The 19,581-nt window shown below is 33.7% G+C and overlaps 1 protein-coding gene across 18 annotated transcripts in view; it reads left to right on the top strand.

The window, feature by feature from the left end:
• LOC125067843 (casein kinase I) overlaps positions 1–16,803 on the top strand; it is a 31,762-nt gene extending 14,959 nt beyond the window's left edge. For 10 of the 18 annotated variants that reach the window (XM_047676649.1, XM_047676650.1, XM_047676648.1 and 7 more), the window contains 11 exons: positions 133–296; positions 1,269–1,383; positions 3,401–3,520; positions 4,298–4,446; positions 4,808–4,978; positions 6,768–6,842; positions 7,363–7,443; positions 7,842–7,907; positions 8,993–9,118; positions 11,185–11,306; positions 13,171–16,803. In XM_047676649.1, the coding sequence (XP_047532605.1) occupies positions 133–296; positions 1,269–1,383; positions 3,401–3,520; positions 4,298–4,446; positions 4,808–4,978; positions 6,768–6,842; positions 7,363–7,443; positions 7,842–7,907; positions 8,993–9,118; positions 11,185–11,306; positions 13,171–13,246 (1,265 nt within the window). In that variant the 3' untranslated portion in view covers positions 13,247–16,803. Of the gene's footprint in view, positions 1–132; positions 297–1,268; positions 1,384–3,400; positions 3,521–4,297; positions 4,447–4,807; positions 4,979–6,767; positions 6,843–7,362; positions 7,444–7,841; positions 7,908–8,968; positions 9,119–10,173; positions 10,228–11,184; positions 11,307–13,170 lie in introns of all 18 variants that reach the window. The other 8 variants (XM_047676661.1, XM_047676655.1, XM_047676652.1 and 5 more) reach the window with 8 other exon arrangements.
• Positions 16,804–19,581: the final 2,778 nt, after the last annotated feature.

Raw genomic sequence — 19,581 nt, 5'->3', positions numbered from 1 at the left:
GGATTCAGTGTTGTGTCTATGCCAGGTGCGAGCGAGAGCAATGTTATGTGCGCGCGTGTTGAACGTAAGTACTAAATCTTTTCGTCTTTTTCTCTCCTTTCCTTCCCCCTTTTCCCCTCATGGACCCTACAGCTCCGTCGACAGCGGAAGGCATCCCAGAAGTTTACTACTTCGGGCCCTGCGGTAAATACAATGCATTGGTCATGGAACTGCTCGGGCCGTCGCTAGAGGATCTCTTCGATCTCTGCGGCCGTCGCTTCTCTTTAAAGACTGTATTGATGATCGCCATGCAGCTGGTAAGTTCTGTTATATCATATTTTATATAATTTTCCCATAAATAAACATTTAAAGTAACATGGATAGATTTAGCACATAACACCTACCTTTATTGAAGAGAACTAAAATTTAGGAACTATTTAGATGTTGATGTTACTTCACTATTTTGGTTCCAAAAATTTACTTCAAAATAAGCGTATTTGTGAAAGATATTTTCCTTCGGCTTAAATGTTGTAACAATTTGAATAATGTGAAAACTTATGTTAATATAATACGACGGCGCATTTGTAACATAAATTGCATTGGTATTATTATAAAACGAATCGCTTACAAAATACGCTAAACTTTGGAATTCATTGTTAAAACATTTACAATATATCTAAATTCTGAACGAAAACAGTTAGTCTGTTATTCAAATCGTGCAAAGTAGTGCTAATATGTTTGCACAAATCTTATCGGTCGATGATCATATCTTTGTTGCTTAGAGATCTCTTAGTCATACTTCACTCAATACAAAGATTGGAATATTTTATGTACCACCGATTTTGATTTGTTTTTTCATGGTGCCGCGAATGAGGCTAACGTTAACTCTGCATGTATGTGACCTAGATCTTAACGCCTCATTCGATTTTCAAAAAAAGAGTTTCTTAAATTACAGTGCATTTATATTACGTCAGTAAAAACCTTTTCGTTTAAAACGCTTTTTGACAAAAAATTCGTGTTATTATTCTATTGATTATTATTAGTTTACACACACGGCCTTATTTATGAAAGCTGCAAACGAGTCTAGTCATTAAATTAATATTCGAAAAAAGAAAATACATCGTAATTTAAGTAATTATTCCTTAACAACATTTATAGGCCGTTTATTAACAGTCGTTGACCTTTAAAACGTAGGGATATATTAGGATCAAAGATACGAAACCTTAGACTCGATAATTTATTCTAATATTTGCAATTGAAGACGTCTAATAAATGTTCATCTGTTACAGTTACATCGCATCGAATATGTCCACACGAGACATCTAATATATCGGGATGTGAAACCCGAGAATTTTTTAATAGGTAGAGCTACAAGTAAAAGGGAAAAAATCATTCACATCATTGGTGAGTCGACTTATGTTACCTTTTGTTAATGAGCTTAAGAAGAGAATTATTCAGGAATATTGCGTTAAGTAATAACGAAACCTTTGGACTGTAGCGTTAACGTTAGCTCGGAATATCGTAGTCGTGATCCGCGTTAATTTATTTTTGTATCATAAAGTTAAAATGTTACTTTACATGTAAGTATGTCAAGACAAAAGTGGCCTATTATTTGAATATTCTACTTTGATGAAATGTTGTGTACGATTGTGTACCATTCGTTATTCAGGTCACTGTCCATTTCTAAATGAAATTGCTTTCCGCACAGCCATTAATGTAAAATTATAAAATGTGAACGCTATTTCGGGTACGGAGAAATAACAATAGTACCGTCACACGTCAACGTGATTTAAAAAAAAATACTTAATTGGACACTTCGTATAAGCAATAACGAATGTTATTCAACGTATAATTCGTGCCGCAGTTTTACTCGCCACCTTGAATCCACGAGGCCCAGTTTTCGCGAATCGATAGACACTTGACCTTCGTAATCCCATTATACACTGCAGACAATGTGGATAGGAAACCGTTACCGCGTCAGCTGTCTTTCGGTTCGTTTTCTTTTTGTCCGTTAATGAATTGAATTCTATCGACGTTAGTATGACATCACTTTGAATATTTATTTTTAATTTGACTTCGCTCAGTGGTTCGAAATTGAACCATAACTTTACTTATAACTTTTTATAATATATTTTTATTATTAAACTGTTTTGTCTTTGTAATTTTTTATATAATATATACCGTATATTTTTTTCTACTATTATGATTTACAAATTAGAGGTGTCAATTAAAATTTTAATTTATCTATGACAATTTGTTAATCTGTTTGAAAGATATTAATTGTTGTAAATAATCTATTTTTACATTCGATAAAATTATAGTAATTAGAAGTATGTATATATAATTAAGACTCGACGATATATTGTACGAGTAAATTAAATAAGCGAAAAAACGTAATGGAACTTTATAGCACTTAGATTTCATTAGATTATTCGTAACAATACATTTGTGATAGCTTGATAACATAAGCCGGCACAATAAGTGTCGTTAAGTAACGCGGTACAATGAAAACTGTGAAGTAATACAATCTTTGCTACGACGAGGTTTGTGGTTGAAATATAGTAACGATCATTTTTTGCTAGGGACTCTGATACAGCTGTGTCTCGTATTACGCATTTTTGTAAATCGTTTTTAAACTGAACATCGCTACTACTCAAAAGTTTTAAAATTATAAACAGTAACTTATACTCAAGTATAACAAGAATATATTTAATAAAAAATTGACGCGTTATTAGACTTTAAATTATAATGTTGTCATCATTGTTTCTGAGCCTAAATTTTAAAACATATAGTGAAACTTTTCGCTATATATAATTTTATTTATAGTAGTATAATTACATTTTTACGGACTTATTTTAGTCACGTTTTTATTACACTGATATTATTTTTTAATCATTTTTCTCTATTATTATCTTAGTTGTTTGCCGTGACACTGCTCGTATCGTTTTTACGCAGTAAATCTTATATACTTATCCAAGACACAGGTTATCTTTTTCTCCCATTTCATTACGATCGGTTCAGGAGAGCAGCCTTTATGAGACAAAAAAAAACCAGATAGACAGACTTACTTCTGCACTTAAATTACTATAGAAATACATATATATACAAACATACATACATATTAAGTGTTATTTTATACCCACGTGCTATTTGTCTCGAAATATCTAAATTGAACTATCATAGAATATATTTATACAATATAGAAATGGGCTTCATGTAAATACTGGGTTTATTGCTGGTTACTATGTGGCTCCTGTCAGGTACGTAGGTAATCGTAAATTAGATTCTTTTGACGTGAGAATATGGATATATTTACTTAGACCACAAGACATACTTGTAATGAAGAAAAGTCAATATGTATAAAAAATAAAAAAAAAACAAACTGCGTAATTTCTTAATATGATGGTATTATTTATTTCAGATTTCGGTTTGGCCAAAGAATATATAGACTTAGAGACAAACAAACATATCCCATACCGGGAGCACAAGTCACTCACTGGGACTGCGAGATACATGTCAATAAATACACATTTAGGAAAAGGTACGTAATTATTGTGGTAATTAGTTGAAACGGCCGAGCATCTTAAATGAAGTTCGTGGGTTCTATTACGCGACACTGTGTTCATGTAACTGATTCGTTGTTATAATTGGACCGTGCTGTGCAGAAATCTTCAAGCCCACTGAAACACCAATGAAATTATTAAGTTGGAATGGTCTCAGAAAATCGCGACCGCATACATCACAAACTTACTTTTAATTGCATTTTAAAAATAGTATAAATGCTTCTATGACTCAGAAAAATATGAATTGGTTATAATTAGTTTTTTTAGGAAGTCGATATGTGATGTAATAAAGTTGGTACAATATAAATTAAATGCAAACTTTTATTTCAAAAGAAAACTTCACGTTTTGAATGAAATTCAGCCACCCAAATATCCACGGTTAAGACAAGTGATTAAATAGTATTTAGAAGTTTTGAGCCTTGCAATCCTAAAAAGTAGGATATTTACTCTCACTTGAATTATTTACCTTTATATTGTATATTGTACCAACGTCATAAGAAATAATAAATTCAATTAGCTATTTTCTTGGAATTTTAATCTACTGAAATATTAAATTTTATGGATTTATTATGTTTTGTTAAACTATTAACATAATTTATTCAATTAATTATAATAAATCTACAATTTTTTTTCATCCGATTTGTTACTTTCTTTTATATAATTATTAATTTCTATTATATTTTTGGTTCATGAAGTAAAGCTTGAGGCATTATTCAATATAAAACGTCTTAACATTTTTATTTTTTATTTTTCAGAACAATCTAGACGCGACGACCTGGAAGCTCTGGGGCATATGTTTATGTATTTTTTACGTGGTTCCTTACCCTGGCAGGGTTTAAAAGCTGATACACTCAAAGAAAGATACCAAAAAATCGGTGATACCAAACGAGCGACTCCAATTGAGGTATTCCTATATTCAAATAAATATATATTCAAATATAGGAAATATTCAAATACTTTCCGTATTATTACTTATACCTTTTGAAATATTACTAAATACAGAACGATCTAAATAGAACATCAGCCTTAATGATACCATAAAATCTTGTTTTTATTCAATAAAAAAATTGCTATGTCAAAAACAATCGCTTGGGCTATAGTCGTTCACATTGCTAGCACAAGCCATAGGTTTAACCGGAGAGTAAATAGGTAATATTAGTAATTTCTTAAAATGAGGAATTGCTACTGTTTCCTTAGAACTAAATCATAGAGTTAAAATTAGCTCAATGTAAGTATTCTAGTGAGTGAGTAATGCGTCCGTGCAGGTGCTGTGCGAGGGGCACCCGGAGGAGCTGGCCACGTACCTGCGCTACGTGCGGCGGCTGGACTTCTTCGAGACGCCCGACTACGACCAGCTGCGGCGGATGTTCCGCGACCTGTTCGAGCGCCGCGGGTACGTCGACGACGGGGAGTTCGACTGGACCGGCAAGACAATGGTAACCCCGTCTCATGCTTAGCCTCTCATGCCTGCCTCCCCGCCTCTGCCGTGAGGGGGGCTGGCGAGCTTCGACTTGTTTCGGTAAATTTAGCTCCTCTGTCACTGCGTTTTTGGTTTAGTGCTTGAATGCTATGAAATATAACAACAAATTATATATTATTTCCGTTCTTGTAAGCATTGACAATACAACGCAACGACAGTGGCAACGGTCCTTGATGCTTATCATGGCCCAAGTATCACAAAATATTATCTGCCATATGAGCAAATCGTACAAAAATTACTCGCCAGCTCCCTCAACTGCCTACTCGCTTGATGTGGGAAATGTTTTGAGAATATAGAGAAAACATATGTATTCACCCAAAGTTTCTTACACTTCTTTTCTTAACTGATTTTCAAAACATTACATTTGTGGTTGTGGCAACTTATTAGTTACAAATGAAGACCGGACAACTTCCTGCTATTATAATAACGACCGATTAAATAAAATTAATCAGAAATCTTCATTATCATTATTGAAGATACAATTCAAATAAAGCCCTCTCTAAAGTGTGTGTATATATAATAACAAAAATATAATACTTAACATTTTCTTTCAAAAATGTAATAAACATTTACGCAGCTGGGCAAAGGCCTTATATTCGTGGGTCGAAATATTTACAATAACTCAAAACTCATTACATTTAGTTTACTCTCTAAATCACGGTTGCTTCAATTCAATCGGACATGTAATGAGTTTTATTTAAAAAAAAGATTTTTAAACTGTAATAAATAATATATTTTATAAAGAGAAAATCTATCCATCATTAATTAAATAATTTCCCTTGTTAATTTCTTGTTACTTTTAATTTAAATTTATTTTTATAACACACTGGAAGTATATTTAAATTTTGCTCATTTAGATTTAATTATTTCTGTTAATATTTTACCTTGTATGACAATAATTGTTATTAAGACAATATGCCTTCCTAGAACATTACGACGACTAATTGCTAATTTTATACATGGTGTTAATTTTTATGATATTAAAATATTCCCTTACATCAGTTATAGTTGCTGAAAACTCTACTATATAAACTTTACACTGTATATAATATGTATAATGATGTTCCTGTACACAATTAGCTTTTAGTGTCGTCATACATACTTTGTATGCACAAATGCTTTACCTTAGTCATAATCACGAGTGCTTTGTTATGCAATTTTGTGTCTTAATCCCAGCATAATGCTTGTACAAAATGAAAATTTCGACCTTTTGTTTATTTTTTTACTTATTTAATAATGTTTTCGACACCTGGTATTTGAAAGTAAAAGTACAACTTAGTAAATAATAAATTTTAATTTGTAACTAAAGGTAAATGAATTTTCTTATCCGACGACTCTTAGTTGCTAATTGGTAGAAACTATTATTTATTATACTTGTTTAATAAAGCTAAGATGTGATTGTGTGTTTCTGTGTAGATTAGTGTATGTGGTGACGTCATGTAATGTTTATAAATTCTATTGCAATTAATTAATAAGTGTTTTCTTTGAAGAAACTATTCAGACAACAATATCATCCTGTGGTATTTTTTACTACAAAACAGTGAAATGAATCATATTTAAATAGGTGTTTAATTTTCCTGTTTCGTAACATAACAGTGTTTCGACACAGATTCGTAATGATGTTCTTTACCAAAATATTATTGATTTGCATCGAGTGAAGCGAGTGATTACATTTGAGTTTGAATGCACGATGCCTCGCGCGATGCCTGACGTGATGTTGTATGCCGCATGCGTTCCGCCGCCAGCCCGCGAACATGCACGTAATGCGCATATTACGTAACGCACCGCCGTCAAATATCGTTAGAAATAAATCGGATAAGGTCAGTTCATTGCATTACTGATGTACGCTCTGACGTAGTTGGTAACTCGATTAGGTATTTACATTCGATTAGTTAAATCTTGTAATGTACATGTAGTGTTTCATACTAAATTATATATTTAGCGACGTAATGGATGGGTATTATACGTAATTTCGTTTATTTCATTTTGTATATTCTCATGTATTTATCATAATGATACCGTCTCACTCATCTTGGATGTAATGTAGGTAGATATAATTTTAGAGGCTGAATGAGTGAGGGACACAGCTAATATGTATATTATGTGTAATTTTATTTATTATATGATGTATTTCTTGGCGAAATTAAACGAAACAAATGATACTCGCTAGATTGCCATCCTCATAGTTGTTTCATCGCATTGCTCTTTTCGGCTCATAAATAAAATATAAAATATATGTTTTATTTTCTGTGTCCTCCGTTCATTTAACTATATTTGTAGTTACTGTTTTGTATTTAATTAAAATAATAAATTTTATATAACAGTTGTGATTTCTTTCAGTCTACACCGGTGGGCTCGATCCAGACTGGTCACGAAATCGTCGTGTCGCCCAATCGAGATAGACATCAGCCTTTCCACAAGGTAAATAATAACTATGAAACCTGTTGTCGATGATATGTTATAAAGAAAATATAATTGTCTTAAAGTCCATCGAAAATCGTCTATAAAAATGTACTATGTGCATAATGAAATAGTGATTTGTACTCACTGCCACTAATCATAAGCACGCCTAAATCGAAATCACTTCCAAAACTTCAAAAATGACTATGAAATATAAGATACAGTAATTATGTTTAAATTTATTAAAACGTGTAATGACATTTATTATACCTAAATATTTACTTATATGCCAGTTTTTTCACTATAACCAAAATTGCCTTTTAAAAAATTGTTTGTTTGGACCTTATTGACAAATAAATAAATCTCAAAGTGGAACAGTGAATAGGCTGGCAAACTTATTTGCTTTTTTGTCGGTGCAGGATGATTTGTGTGATTATATGATTGGTTTGGTTGAGGACGATGAGGCGGCGCTTATATCCGGAGAGGTTTGGTCCGCATATACCCTGTTTTGTGTTTTATATAACCCATAGTTCGCTATCTCTGACATACGCCTCAAATCTCTCCATACATTTGCATAATATTACTGATAAACTCTTTAGTTTGAAGATACCTCTAACTATGGTGTTCCATGTATATCTTACTTTTAGAAGATAATATGTCCAAATTTGACATATCCCTCACTACCTGTATTACAATTGTTGAATAATAAAAACGTAATTTTTTTTTTATAATACGATTTAATACATTATACTTACTTATAATAATCTATGTTCTATTTGTAAATAAACTAGTTTAATACTATATTTTGCTATCGCTACTTCTTAGTTTTGTTGAGACATTTTAACATACGATCATAAGTGATAATAATTTACATACGAATTCATCACATTTTTGATCTTTACTTACTGCTTCTAAACCTTCTGTTATTGCTAAATAGAGGCCTTGACCCGATTTGTGTGGTATAACGTTTGTCTTTAGAAATAATCCTTATATTGTTTTAAATAATCCTTACTTTTAATTTTAAAACTTATATTTATTAACAAATATTTTATATAGTTACATACTATAACTATATATATCTATATATATTTAAGTATACATAATATGCTACATATTCACCGTTCTGTAATATTTTATTTATGAAGATAAATATATATTTACCATGTCAATCGATGCAGAAACTAAGCCAATTTTGCAGATAAGCCTTATTAACTTGGACCGGTACTTATTAAATAGTTAATTAAGATTATCAGCTGTTAGTGAAACGTGATGAGTCACGTAACTCGACGATGGCTCGTAATAGGCTTATTTGCGCCGTCGTTTATTGTAAAATATTTGAACAATTCAATAAATGTCTTATGCAATAATGAAAAACTTCCTCGAACGCTATTGGATATCAAACAATCAATTACATACAAAAGAGTTAATTATCCATAATAAAAAGTACATTTACATAATCCATCAATAATATCTTTCGACCTCCGACCGATAAATTCGGTTCCATTCGAGTGCGTCACCGAAACAAGGGTCGTGTCACTCGGCGTAGCTCAGTGCGGCCGTGCCGTTGCAGGGCGCCGTGAAGGACTCGGGCACCGGCGGCACGGCCAACACGGGCGGCAACTGGCCGCACAGCGGGAAGGCCACGCCGCTCACGGCCGGACACCTCACGCCCGCCGACCGCCACGGCTCCGTGCAGGTAAGCGCCGGCTCGCCGTGCTTTGCATCCTCTGCTGTGGGGACCGCGCAGTGCTGTGGACGTTGTGGGGTTAGCGTCGGTGCTGAGGGTTCAGTCAAAAAAATGCAATTCATCTGTTACAAATACATATATATACATTGTACAAGTAGCTGGTTAAAATATTTTTATGCGTAACAAATCGTAACGCTTGATATGACTCGATGAGTCTGCTTCTTTAAACGTATAGTGCGGCGGCGGTTATTTAGCCCTTGGCATGGCTTAGCCATTTTTATAAATCTGGAAGTCATTGGTAACAAATTAGTATGTCACGATCATTAGATTATAGATAAGTAGATCACGGTTACACCAACCGCCAACTGATGACACGATCTACCGCCAAACGGCAATACTTACTATCGTTGTGTTGTGGTTGGAAAGGCTCACTGAGCCAGCGTAACTACAGGCACAGGGGGCATAACATCTTAGTTTCCAAGGTTGGTGGCGAATTGGCCATGTATAATAATAGTTAATATTTCCCACGGCGTCAATGTCTATGGCGGCGATGACTACTTAACGTCAGGTGACCCATATCGGTCCGCCTCTCTATATATTTACCTATTGACCTATTTACAGTAAAGAATAAAAAAAAATATAGAATTGCATTTCTCTGATTAGTATTGTGGGCTGTAAGTCACGCCAGATAAGTATGGCATTTCGCTAGCGCGGAGTTTATTTCTTATCGGCTATTATTTAATGTAACAGATTTTTTGGAGTTATTTGGAAATCCGATTGATCGTCTGGTCGCATAATTCGACCCCTGTGAAAGGAAATACTTGTAACAAATTACTTGAAATATTCTGTCGCGTTATCGGATTCCATTATTTATAGTTATGAACACAATTTAAAACCTTAGACCTTGCTTGCTGAGAGCATGGCAACTTTGATTACCTTTTTCGAAATAATTTATAATATTGTGCATGAATTTAAGGTCGTACTATTTTCTTTCCTTGTGATGTTTATGCAATATTTTTTTGTCGATGAGATGTGGATGTATATTGTTGTCATTTATTTTTTAGCTGTTGAAGAATAAGCATTTTCGGTATGTGAAATTTCCCGGATCGGTGTCCACGGTCAGTTGTGAACATTTTGCGGCAATCGTTGTGTGAATGTCTGCATGCCGCTTTAATTGAGCTAAAATAACACTGACTTTGACGGTAATAATAAATATATGATCAAGGGACGACCATCTGTTCACGACTAAATTTAAATAAATTTATTAATATAATTATTTTATTATATTTTTCAGCAGAACAAACGTAATTTAATGTATTTTTTATTGAATAATATCAGAAATAAATTGATATACTGTAACATTTAGAGATTTTCAAATGGCTCCGCATACTCTGTTTACTTAACGAATAAGCAACAGCTACAAATTATTATATATTGTACTATGACTGGATATATAAAATTATTGGAAAGATATTATGATTACGTATAATATAAAAAATAAAATAAAAAAATAATCAATATAAAAATGGCCCATTGTCAAATTTTTGCAGTAAATATTATCTTTTAAATAAAAATTACCGGTCAAAGTCAGTGTCGCAAGATTTCACGCTCTTTAAAATGTAATGGATTGGATAGCTTTAGTTGTGGCGCTATCGATTATTCGTGAATTCATGTTTTTGAAATTACGCTTGATTAATTCGAGAATATATGTGTCCGTAGAAGTACGCCAATAATTTTTGAAACCGTATTGAAAATGCTTTTCGAATAACTAAAACTGCATCAGTGTTTAAGTGTGCTACAACTGTTGCTTGAATGTTACCCTAAACAGATCGAACGTTGCGAATTTTAAGTTTCGAATTACGCTTCACAGTCTTTTCCTATTTTAATAATCGAGCAACGATGAGCGTTTACGCCACCCCTACTGGGACGGGAACTATACCGCCACGAACAAAATTTCTAGCATAGACTTCATATCGAGCCAAAATAATATATAATTAGAACAACAGACGCCCCGCCGGTGGCGAGTGTTGAGATCAGTCAGGAGACATAGAGTAAGTCGTGCGCGTGGCTGGCAGGTGGTGAGCTCCACGAACGGCGAGCTGGGCGCGGACGACCCGACGGCCGGCCACAGCAACACGCCCATCACGCAGCACCACGAGGTGGACGTCGTCGACGACACCAAGTCAGTGTTTCAACTGTATGCATACCTTTCTGTTTTACTTTTATTAGCTTAAGTACACGCACACGCACACACGCACACCCCGGTGCCGTTCGCGAGGCGCAGGCTTGGTAGTGATTCCACTGTGAATCACGTGTCAACATATTTTAAAGTAGTGTTTCGTGCACGCCACTGTATCCATCATACTCCAATTCTCATCCAGCTAGGTATCTATTAGGTAGGTATTGGCATGGAAATATATTGATGTCTAAGAGGAATGTTTTCCAGTGTTACTCAATTCCGATTTAAGTTCTATTACATTAATTAAAATATGGCACAGAACATTGTACTTACTCCGCGATACATTTTTATATTATTTATTGTCAAAACACTTTTCTTTAATAGTAAAACGCACGTAACATAAATTCAGAGTACACAAGTACTAGATTTGTATAAAGTCTAAATCCTATATAAACGTAAAATTAACCAATAAATTGATATTTTGAAACATAAATTTAAAAAGAAATATCCTAAATTTCATATCTTATGACAGTCTATGGCTAAGAAGCTGGTGAAGAAAACTTTTTTCTTAATTTAGATATTCTTAGTTTAAAGATTCGATAGAAATGTATGGGCATAATAAAAGTATTTAGTTGGCATTCAACCAAAGAGAAAATCGTAAATTTTGCTAGACCATTATTGACTGAAGTTAATCGATTTAATCAAAATAATAGTATATCAAAATGTCCGCCAGCTTTCTACACTACACATTACTCACATTTATTCAAATTCTTTATATTTTTTTTTAATCTCTACGATTATTTAATATCTGTATTATATTATGCCAAAGTGTAACAAAAACATTTACTTTTTATTTATACTTAATATTCAAATGACACCCATCATCGTTCCATTTAAAAAAAGTTTAGCTGATACGAATAATAATGACAATTTTAATTGTGTTTTCACACAATCATAACCGCGTTGTTTGGTATATTTTGGCATGTTTATTCTTATTTCTTTAATCGATCCAAGTATTCGACCAAAAAAGTTGTCTTATAAATGTGTACGTTTAACGTGTAGCACTTTATTAATGATAACTATAATAATACTAAATGCCCTTAGAACTTTTATTTTCTGTAGACATCAAAGAACAATAATTATATTTAAGTTGTACTATTTAGTTGCATCGAGCTAGACGTCTATGTTTTTAATATTTTTCTTAAATAGTTCAATTTTATTTATGATGCTATGTGTTTTTTGTGATAGTATTATCCCAACTAAATATCTTAGTACGTACCATTGATTTCCATATTGCAACATAGCATGTGTAGATTTATTATGGATATAAATATTATGAATTGGGACATAACAGATCTTCGCATATTGTTGTATATAGGTTATACTTTATACATAACAACTAAAAAAATATGCAAACAATGGTTGGAAAATGTAGCGAGTCGCAAAGAGACGGCGAGATCCAGCTTGTATTAAAAGAGAAAGTCGTCCATAAATTTAAACGGTCTTACCAACTCGATAAAGATATTCAGGCAATTCGGTAACTTTTTATTATCAATGGGTACGATTTTTTTTATTAATATTGTATATGATATTTATTGTTAATTAATGAAAGGGGTACAATTTGTATTATCATTGCATTTTATATTTTGCTGGCTGTATAAAGTTTTATATCGTTGTGCTTTTACCGTGACATTTCGTGAAACTTGACACTGTCGGTATAATGGTGAAAAATCGTGAGGAATACTTACACAATATAACAAAATAATCAACCCAACTCACTCATCCTACCGACCGTGTCGAGGTTTACGGAGGATTAAAACAAAGTCGAACGTATCGACGTACGAAACTAACCTCAGGCAGACTAAAAAAAATCGTCATGCAGACAATCCATCTATTCCAGATGTTGCTGTTTCTTCAAACGCAAAAAGAAGAAGTGCGCGACGCGCGCGTACAAGTGACGCGTGTGCGCGTGACTGCAGGGTTGCCGACCGCCCCGCCACCCCACATGTATCATAGAACGAATTCACTTTATGTATTTATAATTGCTTTATTTCTTACTATCGATTCGCACCTTCGATTGTTTCGATTTGTAATGTCCTACTAAAATAGGAGAGATTCAAAGTGCCCACTTATGATTTTATTCCGAAACAATGTTGAATGTTTAAATGAATACTTTTATGTGTATCGATGCAGTTGGAAAATATTATATTTACGACTTGGATTATATTTCGAATATTCGTGTTCGTAAGTTGGCAACCCTACCTATAAAGCGTTCGCTCGATCCTTCGATGTACACGCATTTATTTGTTTGTATGAATAAGTGCTAATAATCGGAGTTAATTGATTTAAAAAACGATCATACCTGTAATTGCTTTAGACAGAGAATAATCTAAACAATAAGACATTGTTATTCAAATCTTCATAATAGAACAGATACATAGAACCAGAAAAGTTTTGCTTATTAAAATCCGAGCAACATAAAACTCCATTAAGTTTTTCTTACACGTACATATCTAAAATGATTCAATTAGATCCGTTAGTAGGTATCATGAAATCTAGTAATACCAAACTAATATATTTATTTTTATTTCATATATTATGACAATTATATAATGAGAATTCGCTTTGTATTATGTTAAAGCATTACTTCCCTTACATCCGCGGCTCCCTAGTTTATTAACTTAATTATTATGCGGTAACGTTACTTGATTACTCGATGTGTACTTTATATAGAAGTCGGATCACTTGATATATGTATGACAAAATATATAAATGATTACTATATTTTTGAAATAGTTTTTGATTTCAATTCAATTCAGTTGGTCAGGCAGCTACAGTTATAATATATTTAATATAAGAAACTGTCTGACAAACTTATTAAAAAAATATATATTGTCTACGGTCTAAATGTTCGTCTCTCCCGTTGGAGTTTCGAGAGACGAGGGCTGAATATTTGTTTTATTAATAAGGTGGTCAGAGTTTAAATAAAATTACCTTCATGACGTCCAACATAAATGTACAATAACCACTAAAAAAATATCAACTATACATAAATAATTGATAAACAGATTATTTTTGATTACGCAATTTTTTCTCAGTTTTAAAATAATTGGTATTATCGCTTAGGATAAATAGTTATTTTCTAAATTTCGATACTACTTTTTACCGGTTGGTGAATTAGATGAAAGTTAAAATCTAAATCGGCATAGTTAATAATCATTTGTTATTTATTATATAAACGATATTTTATGTTTTGAAATCGAAGTCGAAATTTAAATATTGTAATGATTCATAATACCGAAATTCTCGTTACAGTAGGACCATAGTACTCCAGGCTTATACAATAGTAGTCAACGGATCGCCGAATGATGCTGTTAATCCAAAGACAAAACTAGAGCTGTACGCGATCGCTAAGCAGGCATAAATAAAGTGTCTCAGTTTTGTTTTTGACGTTCACATTACATGGGTAATGTTATATATAATTTCAAACAGGGATTGCTCCATATTGTACATAAAGTATTCGAGGTGCGGTTGGCTTCATATTTGTGTTCCCGTCCGTAGCTATTTACTTTCATCTTAAACCTCACGAGGGTCTATTTATTCGTCTCCGCTCGAGACTCGAGATTGTCTTTACCTCATTTCTCACTCATCGGAGTACCATTCCAGATCATGATTTATATTGAACAAATCGAACTATACATTAATCATTTTTCATGAACGGCCGTAGTTTTAACATTAGATGTATCGCTTCCCTTTAATTAGTGATGCAGTGAGTGCACTGCGAGTTCATTATTATAGTTTCCGTCGAGTGTAATTATACGATTTTGTTACGTAAGTAATGAATTACCATAGCGTAGATATCGTGACTACTGAGTTGTGTGTTGTTGGAATTGTCTGTCGGGCGATGTGTTGACCATTTGCCACTGACGAAGCGGTTGTGATGTGATATTATTGTGATGGGTAATATATTATTGTCATTTGAAAATTATAAAACGAATGTACACGAGTTTGATCAATTCTCTGTAGCCCGTGCTGTAATGCCGGCTGTATCCATTCAGCACCACATAAACATTTGTTCCAACACATTGCCCGTACTTTGCATATTCTAGATATAATTTTATTTAGTCATTGTCTATTACTAAGTTCAGTTTGTGCGAGAAACAATTATTAATAACATATTTAATCGGCTCCGTTCCTATAGTGACGCCACGTAATGACCTATGTTAATTTATGCCTACACGATAGTTTTAGTGAGTGATAATTTGAATATACAGTTTCATGCAATAAATGAGAGGACGATCTTATTTCCATTACTTTGTTTGTGGCAAACGATAATGTCGATCTAAGTATGATATATGATTCGTTATTTGACGTAAATTTTATATATAACGTGCAATAATTTATGTATTAATTCATTACAATAGTTTAAAAGTATAATTTGTTTCAATCGGATTCCCGAGAGATGTCGCCGCACTGTCCCACAAGACTGATTGAAACGTCATCTCATGTATTTAAACGTGCTCGGCTCGTGTCAATTTATATTGTAATGTTTTTATTTAATATTAATATAGCGAGGAGTACATTTAAAGTTTCATAGGCTGCGGTCGGCCGGGACGGGGGACGGGGGACGGGGGGCATTCCAAGATATCAGAGTTTATCGAAATTCAGTCATTCCTCGTTACGACCGCGGCTACATTTCACGCTGTCTTGAACGAGAGATACATTTTAGGATTTAGTATCGAACTGTGAATAGACTGAGTAAATAATATCACCGGTCGCGCCTCCTGCACCGAGAGTGGCACTCACCGCGCTCGCTACGTTGTACGTCGATAGTGTATAAATTGTACAGCTTAGAAAAAACACGTTTGTATATTTTTGCTTTGATACGACGTGGCAAAGATTCGTATCGTGAATTGCGTAGGATAAGGTTTGCAGGTGTGATTATTGAGCAGCGGGACGCCGTCGTGGCGACCGCAGTCGCCGGAGACTCGCTGCCGCCGCCCGTAGGTCGCTCCGCCGCAGCGAAGGTTTATACGAGGGGCGAGGGGGAAGCAAATGCAATTGCAATTTGGCGTTGATGGCAAATAAAATAAAGTCATAGCTTTATAACATGTTGATAAATATATTTTTAAAATGTTACTGATGTTATTAGAATCCATACTGTATCGAACAGTGTTTATTTATATATATGAGTCGGGTCGTAGTACAGTCGGCCGCGGCAGCGAGTCGGAGCGGCCTACTCGATGTGATCCGGTGCGTCCGTGCGTTAGCAATTTGTGCGGCGAGATAAGTATTGCCGATCGCATTGGCGTTTTTGTAAAGTATTTTTTATTAGTCACGGATATGTAGTCATCACAAAATTGTATCCCCCCTAATAGTCTTATTCATTTGGCTAAGTAAAGGTTGACATGTTTTTTGAATAAATAATGAAAAAAAAACATCTTGTTGTGTCGTTTTCATATTTTTAGAGAAAGTATAGAATGCAATTATCGTCGATGTATAAACTGAAAATTTTTAAAATCTGAGTTTTTATATAATATTGTAAACAAAATTATTCCCCTCGTTGAATAGATCGTAAATACTTATTGTACACGTTGCAGTATAACCGAATGTAATAAACGTAAGTCTTAAAATTATTAATAGTTGTACCTAATTGTTACTTTCTATTTGCTAGATAGAATAATCAAATTAGAGTGGATATCGAAAGTCAAAGTCAAATTGTGTGATCTCTAAACGCAAAAGATTGTTCTGCGTGTGTGTGAGCGGCGTGAGGATCGAAAGACGAGTGTGGAGTTCGAGCGACCGAACCGCCACGAACCTCTACAGCGCGGATACCTGATCGCATTTCGGCTAGCTTCATCCTATCACAAACAACATTTTGAGCACCATTTAATTAATTTCATACTTCAAATAAAATTTTGATGTGAATGGAATATACATGGGTATTTATTGTAAAGATTGCACCTGATGTAGAGGTGCGTGGTTTGCCGGCAGAGGGCGTTCGCCACGTATTGTACTGTGTAGTTAATTTAAATTATAATTTTTAAAAATTTCGCTTACTAAGTAAGTCATATTCTGTCGGCCGGCTTGAGGACGCACGAGGAATGTTTTGAGCTAGTTATTAACTTTATGTATTATAATACATGATGCTTTTGAAACTGAATTGAATTCTTATTGTTAAGTATATAAATAAATATTCATTATCATAGAAAACAGTTCTCAGTGTTTAATTTTTTTTCTGTAACATGTACATTTGCATACGCAATTTGACTTATATTCAGTTAAGGTCACAACCTGTTTTCAAAAATACGAAAATATTTGTTAACTCATAATTAAATAAAGCTTATTATAAGATATTCGTTTTATTCATTGTGGGAAAGCGACAGAAATACAAACAAAACTGTAAAACACACTTAATCTTTTTGGCCATTCTGATTTCATTTGCTGAATTCTTGATATTTAATCGCACTCAGTTTGCTCAGAACAGCTGGGACCCTTAATACTTAGAAAGAAATGCAAACAGCCGATCCTAGAAACTACTACGAAATACTGCATAAAAAAGCCGCATCTTACAAGCAATCTTGACAACATACCTATTTCAGAAATTTGTCGGTTGTGCCTCAGAACTCAATTCTTGGCCCTTTTCTTTTCATATTGTGTTGTACACACGGATTGAAAAAATATTAATTGCCAATATGATTAATATATATAATAGCAAGATAACAGCGAGCCACGCGTTCTAACCACTAAGCCGAGATGGCCCAGTGGTTAGAACGCGTGCATCTTAACCGATGACTTCGGGTTCAAACCCAGGCAGGCACCACTGAATTTTCATGTGCTTAATTTGTGTTTATAATTCATCTCGTGCTCGGCGGTGAAGGAAAACATCTTGAGGAAACCTGCATGTGTCTAATTTCAACGAAATTCTGCCACATGTGTATTCCGCCAACCCGCATTGGAGCAGCGTGGTGGAATATGCTCCAAACTTTCTCCTCAAAGGGAGAGGAGGCTTTTAGCTTAGCAGTGGGAAAATTTACAGGCTGCTAATGCTAATGCTAAGATAACAGCCAAGCAAAACAAATTTAGGTTTGCTAAACACTCTGTTTCATCTTCATAACGAAGATAAATAAAAGAAAAAAAAAAAAAATCTGTGGTATTTTTATTAATTGTGTGCTCTTAGAAACTATAATAGTGCTATTTTCCGAATCAGGATAATTTCAGTAGAGCTACTCTACTCAACGAAGAAATTCGAAACTTACTGCAGAAGACGTGAACACGGGCGTGAATTGTAAATCTAAATGTGATAAGCGACATAGAATAGAATAATTATAAAATGTATGGGATACACGTATCAAAATAGCCTCTCTGTCTTAAAGTCCGTTTCACGAGATACACGAATACAGAATCGCACTGTTGTTGACTAAGCAATCACCGATTAGTTTTTTTTTTTACTATTCCGGAAATAAAGTTATCTATATATTTGAGTCCAAACTTGTATATCTTCTCTTATTGTGTATCACTATCTATATATCACACTATGCTTCTGTTGAATTTATGTCAACATTAGTCTTGCTAAGTTACATATGAAATAGAAATGGAACTATGTATTTTCATTTTATTAACATGTTATAGATATTATTTTATTTCAAAAAGGTACATAGGTCAATGAACCACTTAATAGTCATTGGTCAAAACTGCCCATAGACATTGATGCTATAAGAAAAAATAATCATTCGTTACCAATGCACCGCCAACCTCGCAAACTAAAGAGTACAAATATTGAAGTAACGGATTTATTTATTTAAATGCTTTATTGACCACCATAAACTTAATGGGACAAAAGGCGTACTTAATGCCTGAAGGCATTCTCTGCCAGTCCACCTTTAGGTCAAACAGAAAAACCATGAAGACGGTAATTAAAAATTAATTAACAATATATAACAGTTTATGCACATACTTATATAAAACTACTTAAAAAAATCCATATACATACGTATCCATATAATGTATTTATGTTTTAACTATTGCGCAGAGGATCTTTGATGACCAGTGCAAGTCTTGTGTTAGTTCATATTCTTATGAAAACTAGATATATAGTTCAGCAATATAGAGGTATATATATAAAGATTAAGTCATGGTTTTTCAGACCTGGAGGTGGTATTTTCTTTTAGAAAAGGCCTCCGAAATATATATAGACAAAAGTACATAACAATATACTGCAGCTCGACTAAATGTCAGTATAGTTTGATATTGGTTGACCATATGGCTTCACATCTCAGGGTTGTCGTATGAA

This window comes from Vanessa atalanta, chromosome 12 (assembly GCF_905147765.1).
Source record: "Vanessa atalanta chromosome 12, ilVanAtal1.2, whole genome shotgun sequence".
Lineage (NCBI taxonomy): Eukaryota > Metazoa > Arthropoda > Insecta > Lepidoptera > Nymphalidae > Vanessa > Vanessa atalanta.
The sequence above is the reverse complement of the archived record's forward strand: the minus strand, read 5'-3'. Positions and strand labels throughout refer to the sequence as shown.